Source organism: Glycine soja, chromosome 2 (genome assembly GCF_004193775.1).
Source record: "Glycine soja cultivar W05 chromosome 2, ASM419377v2, whole genome shotgun sequence".
In the NCBI taxonomy this organism is placed as follows: Eukaryota; Viridiplantae; Streptophyta; class Magnoliopsida; order Fabales; family Fabaceae; genus Glycine; species Glycine soja.
Window position 1 is genome coordinate 5,950,548 of NC_041003.1, and position 11,862 is coordinate 5,962,409.

The 11,862-nt window shown below is 32.5% G+C and overlaps 1 protein-coding gene and 1 long non-coding RNA gene across 2 annotated transcripts; one reads left to right on the forward strand and one right to left on the reverse strand.

The window, feature by feature from the left end:
- Window positions 1-411: 411 nt before the first annotated feature.
- LOC114383237 lies at window positions 412-5,474 on the forward strand. Its single transcript, XR_003660435.1, has 5 exons — window positions 412-615; window positions 785-907; window positions 1,849-2,155; window positions 2,699-2,925; window positions 5,124-5,474. It is a non-coding gene; the product is annotated as an uncharacterized LOC114383237 (long non-coding RNA).
- A 4,120-nt stretch (window positions 5,475-9,594) lies between these two features.
- Window positions 9,595-11,367, reverse strand: LOC114383243 (xyloglucan endotransglucosylase/hydrolase protein A). Its single transcript, XM_028342872.1, has 4 exons — window positions 11,144-11,367; window positions 10,936-11,036; window positions 10,639-10,832; window positions 9,595-10,363 (listed from the first exon to the last, which is right to left on the reverse strand). Exons 1-4 carry the CDS (start codon window positions 11,325-11,327, stop codon window positions 9,964-9,966), a joined length of 879 nt encoding a protein of 292 aa, XP_028198673.1. The 5' UTR covers window positions 11,328-11,367; the 3' UTR covers window positions 9,595-9,963.
- Between the last annotated feature and the right edge of the window lie 495 nt (window positions 11,368-11,862).

Sequence of the window (11,862 nt, forward strand, 5' to 3'; positions counted from 1 at the left end):
ATTCTATCCTAACTTCTCTTTCATCTGTTTTTAATTTTTTTTTGGCTGAATCCGGAAAAAAAAAGTGTAATATATGCTAAAATTTTAAAGAAGTGGACTAGCAATGCCCTCTTTAATCATATTTTATTATTAATTAAAATTTCTTAAAAATTGCAAGAGGTTCATTAAATAATAAGTAAAACTTCCTATGATTTTTAATAAATTTCAACTAATAATAAAATAAAAAATTGTGCGTTAAAAAGCATCTTAATAACATTTTTCACTTTTTATCATCCACCAATACAAATGAAGAACACATAAAAGGGCCCACTGAAGATCTGATGCTGAAGCCCAATCATCAATTAAGACTGTCAACAGTGGGAGAAGCCAGATGATTCACAAGCACAACAAGCTATCTGTAATCTCATCCTCACTTGGCTTCATGAATCACAACCACACATCCATCCACCGTTGCATCATATCATATTAAAATTAATGAGACATATTATTGAACCTGAAAAATACTTTTGATTCAAACCTTTTTTGCTTGCTCTAAAAAGTCCACTCCTCTGCTTCATAAGAAAATGTCACTCTCCATTGTTTGCTGAATAATGACTTCGGCCACTCTTTCTTCAGGTTCATCAAGTTATTGTTTTTTACTATGTAACATTAATTAATTTGCATGAATATTACATTATGAAAGCCATAATAGTAGTGTGACTAGTGTCATTTTATTCAAAAACTAGAACTAGATGTCTATAAATTACTATGATGTAACTTGATCATTGTTACTTGGTCTATGCAGGCAAATGGGAAGGGCTTCTCTGAATTCTCTGGCCTTCGCAACTCATCAATAGGTTACCTTTCCTTTTCTTCTAGAAAAAGTTCTGAGGACTTCCATTCAGTCATTGCCTTCCAGACTTCAGCAGTAAGTATAATTTGCACGCAATGTGTGTGGCAACTTTATTGTAAAATAAATAATGACACTTGCTAAGTAGAAAATGTACATACAATAAGTTATTATAATCACCGAATTCAATGGCTAACTAGTTAAAAGCTTCTCTCGGACTCTATGAGCTATCTTTGCCATGATTCACATTTGCCATGCATATATGATATATGGTTGTTCAATATTCTTTCAACACTAGAATTATGCCCTATAAGATTCATATTTTGATTCATCAAATAGTTTTTATACGCACTAAGAAATGTCAGATCATGTGTCTGAACAAAAATGCACCCTTTGTACATATTTTGTGTATTTGCACGCTCGTAGGTGTGTTTTTCTCCTATGGCTATGGCATTGTATCATAGTTGAAACCAACCCATGCCATGTGAATAAATGTAAAACAGAACTTAATAGTTTGTTATATCCTTGTCATTAAGTTCTCCAATGATATAATATGAGGATTTTTTAAATATTAAATAACTTTCATTAATTATGTGTTATAGAATTTTAAAATACATTTACATGTCGTCATTGGAAAACTTGATCATTAGGATATAACAACTTGATCTAAGAGATGTTTTGAAGGCAGTAGCTTCAGTGTATCTTAACCAATTGCATCACTAGAGTGAGTTAATTTGTATGTAATCAGAAAGCAGTTATTGCTCACCCAAGCAATTGTTTCTTATCAAGTATAGGCCCACTTAAATAAAACATTGCAGCATTTTATTATATTAGGTATCATTGATAAATATGATTCAAGTTTTATCTAATGAATATACAAAGGAGGAGACACCAGAAGGGTGAACAGCCAACAACTGAGTTGGCAATTGCACTTGATGACATTCAAGAAGCTCAAATAAGAGGAAAATAAAACCCAATTAGACATGTTTTACAACATTGTGTTAATGTATTTACTTTAGTTTGAAGGTTGGAGGCAGAGAAGGAAACACAAAAGGCGTAGTAGAAGCAAAACTAAAGGTAGCCATAAACGGATTTGGGAGGATTGGAAGAAACTTCTTGAGATGCTGGAACGGTCGCAAAGACTCTCCTTTACACATCATTGCGATCAACGACACTACTGGAGGTGTCAAACAAGCCTCTCAAGCCTCACTTTCTCAAGTATGATTCCACCCTTGGAATCTTTGATGCTGATGTCAAGCCTGTTGGTGACAATGGAAAGGTCATCAGGGTTGTCTCTGACCGCAACCCTATCAACCTTCCTTGGAAGTATGCTCATTCTTCTTCATCATTGCTACTTTGTAACTTTTTTCTCCCTCTTCTATAAGTTACCACACATAAGTTTGAACCTATCTAATGTCATTTAGCTGTACTAGTTTGCTGTGGTTTGAAGAAACTAAATGCTCACCCCATTTCAAAATAAACACAAAAAGAGTGTTAGCAGCATATTCTCTAACACATTTTAACACAATTATTTCATCTTGATGTTCTATGATCCAGAAATACTGAGAGAAAAAGGAAAAAAAATGGAAAAGATAAATGAATAGACTGTTTAGGCCTTCAAAGTGTAACACTGCCTTGTTTCTTCAAAGTAAGTACTTGGTGCCCCAAGTGCTAGCTTACTTACAAATTTAACCTACCAAATAGTCAATTTGTAAATGTAAACAATTTCATATGTTAAAAGAAGATTCTTAAGAACAAAAGCTTTCAAGAAACAAAGCAACAAAACTTGTCATTTAACTAAAAAATAATCAATGTCTTCTTGATTTCTGAAGCAATTTGATGAAATGAAACAATATTATCTCTTTACAGGGACTTGGAAATCGACTTTTGATTGAAGGAACTGGAGTATTTGTGGACAGAGACGGTGCAGGAAAGCACATTCAAGCCGGAGCAAAGAAGATTTTGATCACAGCTCCTGGCAAGGGAGATATTCCTACCTACGTGGTTGGTGTCAATGCTGGTATTTACGACCCAGATGAACCCATCATCAGCAATGCTTCTAGTACCCTTCGTCAAGGTCCTTGATCAGAAATTCGGTAATTCATCTTATCCCTACATTTTTTTAATCAAACTTATTACCCATCTCTACATTCATGTGTCATTATTTTATTAAGGAAACTTTGGTCTCAAATTTGCGTGCAAAATTATTATATGGTCCATATTCTCACTGAGCCACCACATGACTGGTATTATCAAGGGTACCATGACAACTGATATATAAGTTGGACTATAGAAAAGCCTACTAGAACAGGCGAGAACTAGGTTATAGACTCATATCATGTTAGATTTTAACTTAAAATCAATTGCTATCAAGTGAAGTTGTACATTGGATATATAAGTTGTGTCCCAAGAATTGAGACAAGAGATATGAGACTTCCTAACACAACCCACTCCTACGGTGACCAACGGCTTCTTGATGTGAGCCACCGTAACCTAAGGCACGCAAGGGCAGCCGTCCTTAACATAGTGCCAACCTCATCAGGAGCAGCAAAGGCTGTGGCCCTTGTCCTCCCAACCCTCAAGGGACCTCGTTGTTCAAGTCACAAAAAAGACCTTTGCTGAGGAAGTAAACGCTGCTTTCAGAGAAAGTGCAGAGAATGAGCTCAAGGGCATTCTCTCTGTGTTTGATGAGCCCCTTGTCTCTGTAGATTTTAGATGCTCTGATGTGTCATCAACTGTTGACTCATCGTTGACCGTGGTCATGGGAGATGACATGGTAGGACAATGAGTGGGGTTAAGGATTGTGGATTTGGCTGACATTCTTGCCAACAATTGGAAGTGAGCCTACCCCATTTTTTTTTTATAACTATGATGCTATTATATAGTATAGTTTTATCTAATTACAACATTTCTTGCCTCGTTTTCGTTTTTCTTTCTATACTTGTACCGAGAGATAGAACAATCACTTTCCTTGCTTCTCATTGATGTGCAATGATGACATTAAATATGAATGTGGATACTAGGCCTCCAGAAATGCATCTTGCAAACTAAATTGTTCTTGAGCTTTAGCTATAGTAAAATCGTGGAATGGACATCCAAATTTGAGGTGCCTCGCGCAGGTGACCCGGTTTTCTTTCCCAGATGTATAAGTCAACATATGTACTGATTACAGCTACTAGTTCCAAACACACTTTTGTAACAGAACTGAAATTGAAAAATTCTACGGAATATTGATGAAAAATAAGAGTTAAATTTTATCATCATATGTTTCACTTGTTGACTTTCAATCCAAGTAATAATATATTGATGGAAAAAAATCCAAGCAAGTACTACCTTCGTTCCTTTTATCTGTTTTTAAGGTTATTTTGTAAAAATCAAGAAATACAATAAATTTTCTTGATTTCAATAAAATAATTGTGAAATTTTTATTTCACTCATTTCTCTTTTTATAATAAATATATGTGTAAATTAATTAAAAATAAGAAAATAAAAAAAATATAATTAATGTGATCTATAAATAAGAATAATTTTTTTCTTAAAATCTGATAACTGAAAAGAAATAGAGGAAATATATCCTAAAAATATAACCAAGGGATCTATTACAAAATCTACCAATCCAAATTTCATCTAGGGGACTTTTTTTTTTATCTATATATAATATAAAAAATATAGAAAACAAACTAACATGTCGATTGTAGAATATAATTTTTGTTTGAATTTAGTATTAGGCCCTTCAAAGTAATAAAATCAAGGCAAATTGTTATCTATACCTCCTAGCTTTATTTATTTATATATATATATATATATATATATATATATATATATATATATATATATATATATATATATATATATATATATATTAGAAATGAATTTTCAAAATGAGTTAAAATTTTAACACATTTGGAGAAAGTATTTTCCAAAAGCCAATTTTCAAGAAAAGGGAGCACAGGGACACCAATTGCCTTTAAGGGCACAGGGACACTCATTGGCTTTCGGCATGGTTCTTTACCTTTTACTTACCTTGGTGTTCCGCTTTTTCAAGGGAAACCAAGAAGAATTCATTTGCAGTCTATAGCGGATAGAATAAAGCTGAAATTGGGGTCTTGGAATATTAAATTAATATCATTCATAGCATGTTAGCCTACAACTTCCATGTCTACCTATGGCCTAAATCTGTACTCAAAACGTACAATTGACAAGTGGATAAGAAATTTTGTTTGCTTTAATCTTGTTCTTGACAGTGGAAAAGTCAGTTTCTAGAGAGATAACTGGATTTTTCCTAACATTGCAGATCGTTTGCACATTCTTGATCACATTCGTCCTAAGCTTCAAGCAGTGGTGAGTGGTAAATGGAGTCCTCCACTGTTTCTGGTTTATAATTTCCCCCACATTGTTGCTTTGATTGAAGAAATCTCTATCCCTGTTGTGCACAATTGCGATAAACTAGTTTGGAAAGAGTCCATCTCTGGGGACCTCTCCCTAAAGGATTCTTATCTTTTTATGTTCCCTAGTTTTGTGGTTATAAAATGGTGAAAGTTGATATGGAACAAATGCATTCCCCCTGAGAAAGAGAGGGATCATTGTTGTTTCTGTTTGTAATAATTGTGGAAATCAATGAGACAATTGAGCATTTGTTTCTTCATTGTCCCTTTGCCAGGCAAATCTGGAATTGGCTATTTAGTAAGCTCAATTGCGCTATTGATTATTCGTCTTTGCATAGTCTCATCTCTATTTCTGATCTAAATGGAGATTCTCAAGTTCAAGACGTTATCATTGCAGCAATCACTTTCTCCTTCTACCGCATATGGTCAAGAAGAAATTACTCGCTTTCAGATTTCAATACTTTAAAGCAATTTTCAATTATTGGTCATCCGAGAAAGGCTGATAACATAAAGCAGGTTTGATGGTCTCTTCCGGTTAGTCCTTGGATAAACTTTGGTGCACATAACTTAGATTACTTTTGGTGGGATTCACCACCTGCTTTTATATCTCTGGATCTTCTTAGGTATATAAAGGGTTTACCTTCTTACAAATTCAAATAGTTTAAGTTCTTCTTGGGTTTGGTTTGGTCCCCCAAGTGTTTTGTTCATCCTTTCTTATCAAAAAGTATTTTTCGGAATGTGTTTAATTTTTAAGACTTTGGTAAAATTATGTTGTTAAATATTGCTTAAATGGTGATGTTACGATTCACACTTTAAAATTTATATATTATAAATAGATAGGCCAATGTGCTAGACTTACAAACAACCTTTCAATGGTCTCCCCCTCCTTCGGGAACCTTGTGTTCGAGACGAAGGAAGCAAGCAAAGTTTGTTTGGATCTATCAAACTATAAAATTTATTTTGTAAAGACAAGAGAATTCAGTAGTTAACACTCTAGGGCAACTGAATTCCAAGCTGACCCTTGTAACCTCTTACTAGTATTCCTGATTGTATTGTTGACCTTTTGTTGAAGGAAATAAAATTAGTCTGTTCCAGTAAAAAAATACTTTATTGTATTAATGCTTTTTGTTTTATTATGTCAATATCTTATAATTAAATATGATGCATAGGTTCCATCAAAAGCTTTATTGAGTTTAATTACTCTTTAAAATATTGTAGCTAGGTTCGATGATAATTCGAAAGTAATCTTAGTGGCCAAAGCTTCTTCCTAATAGCTACTCCAAAAAATTTATAAAGCTCAATGATATCTTCATTTTTTATTAAAAAAATGTTACATGCACGTTCCTTTTAAATATTACTCTATAGCATTATGTAAGTCTCAAAATCTGTCTTTGCAAACATCAGAGCTGAAGGAGTTAATTAGAGCCTTGTAGCATAGCTTTACCATGGAATAATGGATGATAGTGCTTCACACACGTCCTAGAACATTCAAGTCTCTAAATCGAGACAAAGAAATTACTACATAAAAATAAAATCTACTTACACGCACTTACACAAACACACAAGTACACCAGACAGAATAGCAAAAAATAACCACAGCAATTCTCTTCAAAGTTAAAGCATATACACAGCAAAAATAATGCGCCGACAGACTAAATAACTTCAACGAAAATCACATAATTTACCTCGTGGATGATGGAACCATATACATTTTTTTTTTGGTGACCCACCATATTTTCATACTTTATTGTTTAATTATTTTTTCCAATAAAAGTCAAAAAAGTTATGGCGGCATAGATTATGATTGATTATGGAGTCAAACAATGGTCCACACTGCTTGTTTTTGCCTGGAAAATAGGATAACGTAACATGGGCAAATAGAGTAAGAACAATATTAAATCATTTTATAATATTTCTTTAAGTATTTGAATTTATTTTATATTTTTAAACTAATATGTTAAATGTATTTATTTTTTAATATTTTTTTTACGAAATAATAAAAATTCAAAAAGATTTATAAGAAGATGTAATATTACTGCGTGAGCAATGATCCTCCACACAAAGCAACTCCCTGAATATTAAGACTTAAAATGATACTAGCTATTTTTGAATAAAAAAACAAGTTAATACTAGCTAGCTAGTAACTCTCTGTACTTGGAAAAAAAATATTAAAAGACAACTTTGTTGAGTGTGATCTCCATGATCGTAGATGTTGCATCACTACAGGAAATCAATGCATTAGTAATAAGGTTTTAAATTTTTTATACTAATTAATAACAATGTTTGTCACTAACACTTACATAATTAAAATTTCAGCGACAATTTTTAAAAAATCACATGTAAGTTATTTCTTCACTGTTAAGTTTTTTTTAGTGCATTAATGTCATCTTTTCTTTTTCTCAATGATTTTCGATGTCATCTCAATGTCATTGATTCTTTGTTGAATGATTCATTTAGTAGTAAGCAGCAGCATGGTTCAACTCAATTCATTTGAATCAGTGAATTGTTACAGGCAAAGTTTGTTTCGCTTAAACCGTTACACAATTTCAATTTACTCGAATTTTTACGAATTCGGTTGGGTTCAACCAAACCGCTTTTACAATTCAGTCCATTTCTATAATGTTTAGGTTTGATTAATCTAGTTTGACCACCCCTAGCTCCCATAATGCTTCCTTTTATAACAGAAAGAAAAGAGAGATCACAACTTACTCGAATGTATTTTCCAATTCTATATTCATTTGTTTAATGATTCATGCATGTCACAGTAAAGAACTTTGTTCTTGAAATATATAATTAAGACTTTAATATTTTTAAACTTATGTATAAGTGTTAGAAGAAGTCAATTTCTTAAAAAGTCTCAGTGTGGTCTCACTAACTGGTCGAAGACCTAGTCTTTACTTTCCAAAGGAGTACTCTACCAAAAAAAAATGATCATGTTGCTCTAGTAATTTAACCGCGTAAAATCCAAATAGTGTTATTTTCCACATTGAAATAATGCAACCAACCATGTACCTCATCAAGGCACGTGTTATTTGACATCTTACTGAATCCATATTTCTCAATCAACCCAACGTTGATGACCTGGTTATGTGGAAAGTTCAACGATGGAGTAAGTAAGTGATCAATGAGACCATCACGATTCATCCCTTTCTAATTCTGCATTACTACCTCTTTGGCTTATCGTCTCATCACTACGTAGACATGCATGTCAAAAGGTGGTCCATTGTCCAAGCAGGTCTTGGATTTTAATCTAATTAAATTCAAATAATTGACAATATGGGACATATTAATTTTATTGTTATTTAACTTTTATATAAACATGTGTGAAAGATTGCATATCAACTAGTACTATGACTGAAAAAAAAAATCCTATACTTTAATTTAAAATATAAGTAAACTATTAGATTTAGTCTTTATATACTATATGTTTAACAAGTTTTAAATCCTATACTTTAATTTAAAATATAGGTAAATTATTAGATTTAGTCTTTATATATTATATATTTAACAAAACTATATGAAAAGGTTAGTTGAAAGTTAAAAAATTAGTTAGAAGTTAAAAGTTAAAAAGTTATCTTATTAAATTAAAAATATTCAATAAGACTAATGGTTGAAGTAACTAAAAAGTATATGATATTGATTTATTTAAAAATATAATAAAGAAAATAAATAAATATATCAAAAATAAAAGTAAAAAAAAAATAGGAACTGACATTTAAAAAATATTAATTCAAGTATCATTTTAAAAAAAATTAAAAATTTCTAAAAAATTATTTATGGAACAACTAATTAAGCTTCTCAACTAGTAAAACATATTAAAAATTAACAAAAATATATTACCCAACATAACATTAACCTGTCAATTTTCAGTGTATCGTGACTAAATATATCTAGCTTTTTAAAGTATAAGAATCAAATTGATAGATTTAAAACTATAAAAACAAAAATAAAATTTGAATGCAATTATTGGAAAAATAACATGTAGACTAATTATACGATCAAACAATGAACTACATGTTAGTGTTTATGAACTAAGTTTCCTAATTTGAGATTTTGAGTCATGCCAAAGCATGTTAAAATTTTAATGGTCCAAAGCACAGTTTTCAATTTGTTATTATCCACTGCAACCTCTCTACTGTCACGTGCGGAAGTGTTCACTGGAGCCACGTACTACAAGACTCGTTCAATGTTTTTGTCTCTGTTTTCAGTATCACCACCACACTTTCCACTTTTTTCAATATTTTTTCCATTTAATACCCTTGTCGGTGTCTTTTCCTTACAGGATGAGAACACGAATACGGATATATATGCAAATGCATTACAACTCATTAGCCAGAAAAGGCCCCATGCTAGCACAGAACAAAAATGATAGAGCAAGAATAACAATAATAACATAACACATATACTTGCTAGTAACAGTGGTATATTTTGATTGAATTACAGATACAAATTAAGGCACATTGCCATTTCTTTTGTTACATAGCTCAAACAGGTATACATACCATAGCATTAGCAGCAGCAATAAATGATGATATAAATTATCAGCAATACAAGCAATAAACCCAAATTGAATTTTGTATCAGCACTTAGGTGTGGCCTTCATGAAATCAAGTAGATGGGAACTTTATGGTAGTGGTAATAAAAATAGGATATGGAAGCTTATATTAAATTATATGTATGGGGACAGAAAGATTACTCATGAGCAAAGTCAGTGGATAATTGACACCACCAATATCTTGATGAGCCAAATTAAATGTCTCGGTCTCTGGCGCACTCTGGAGAGACTTGAGGGTAGCGTTTGCGGTCGGAGCAGTAGTTGTAGATGGTGTATTTCTGGCGAACCCAGGTGAGTTTTTGCCACTGAGCAGCATCAAGGTCACGGAACTCTGGTTGATCCCACCACCTCTTGCCTTGTGTGTCACAGAACTTGGCATTCACTGAGGCCTCACAACCATCAATGTGGAAGCCCTTGTAGGAGGCTACGAAGGGGGCTTTGGACCAATCTGTTTTCTCCAAACCACCCCTTGTGGCCCAGTCATCAGCATTCCACAAACTGTTGTATATCTTCATTGGTTGGTTAAATGGGAACTTCACTCCCAAGTCATTGCTGTTCTTGAATACCCTTATTGGGTAGTCATCCACATAGAAACTGCACACCCCACATTTGGATTTCTTTTAGTAGTAATAATAATGTTATGTAGACAAATTTCCAAAAATAAAAAGAGACTCAAATTTAGTGGTAAAAATATCTTCATTGATACCACAAAAATTTAGTAACGAATTTTAGTAGTTATATATAAATTGTTTCATTACTTATTTGAATTTTTCTTGAATATGATTTCTGTGTATTGGGGGAACAAGATGGTGGTGAAAAAGGAAGGTGAGTTTGTTACTTGTTGAGTGAAGAAGTCAATATATACTTACACAATCTGGTACATGTTCCATAGCACTGAGTATCTGTGGTATTCTCTTGTAGGGTCAAACCAAAGGTAGATTCTTTGTTCTCTGTCACCCTTGCCACCAGTGAACACATTAGTTTGCAAAATGTAAGGTTGCCCGGTTCTGTTTCCCAAGAACTCAAAGTCTATTTCATCATGTTCTGAGTTTGTGGATGATAACTGCATAGTGCCAATCACAGCCAAAGAAAGGGTCACATAACAAAACTGGGAAAACAAATTGGTAGAGAAACTTGAAAACAAAATAGAGAATTGTTTTTCTTACATAGAAAGCAGTGACTGTGCCAGCTGAATCACCAGGAACCAATTTTATGTACATGCTGAAGTGACCAAACAGGTAGGATCCTTTGGATTGGAAGCCAGTACCTGCTCAAAATTGCATGAGTATTATGATTTTTTTTTATAACAGTCTCAATTACTTTATATATCATATCATATTAGCATAGCATTAGCACACATATATAGTTACATACCAGTGTACTTATCAAGATGAAGCTGAATCTCAGAACCACCATTGAGGTATTTGATGTGATCAAAGGCCCAAGTAGGCACATAGTTTCTGCCAAATGGCACATCAATTGGTGTTCTTGGGTTGGCGGCGAAGGAAGCAGAAGCAAGTGATAACAAAATCAGACAAGTCCACAAAGAGGAACCCATTTTTTCTTCTTTGTGTTTCAACTTGTGTTGTGATACGTCCTTCTTGTGCATTCCAACGGGTATATATAGGCACAAAGACCCTGCTTGGACCTCTTTAATGTAAGGACATAATACTACAGATTATTAGATTAATTTGTAATTATTAGTATCAAAATCATAATTATGCATGAGTTACTATAAATTTTATGTATTCCTCTTTTTCTTATAGATAAAATAAATTTATATTAATGTATTTATTGTTTTAACAATATAAGATTAATCAGTTATTGTTGCGTATTATTTTACTTGGTTGATATTAATAATGACAGATTAATTTTAATAATTTGTAATACATAACGCGCTTATGGCTAGCATTCGCTGCAGGCTTGTCATCAATGACTTTTATTTAAATTATTATAATATTCATTGTATTTGAGGCCTGATTTTTTATTTTTCTTTTGTCTGAAAGTGTGTCCTGAAATAAGTGTAATCTTAATTTACTTTACAAAATAAACAAGAATTAATAAATAAATAAATAAAAGAGTAATAATTTTAT

Bases quoted from the DNA above. Each gene is read 5' to 3' on its own strand.
- LOC114383243 (XM_028342872.1), bottom strand. From the start codon at position 11,327: ATGGGTTCCTCTTTGTGGACTTGTCTGATTTTGTTATCACTTGCTTCT. The intron at 11,037-11,143 runs GTATGTAACTAT...AATTTTGAGCAG, and splicing joins TCATCTTGATAAGTACACTG to GTACTGGCTTCCAATCCAAA. The intron at 10,364-10,638 runs GTAAGTATATAT...TGGGGTGTGCAG, and splicing joins TGGAACATGTACCAGATTGT to TTTCTATGTGGATGACTACC.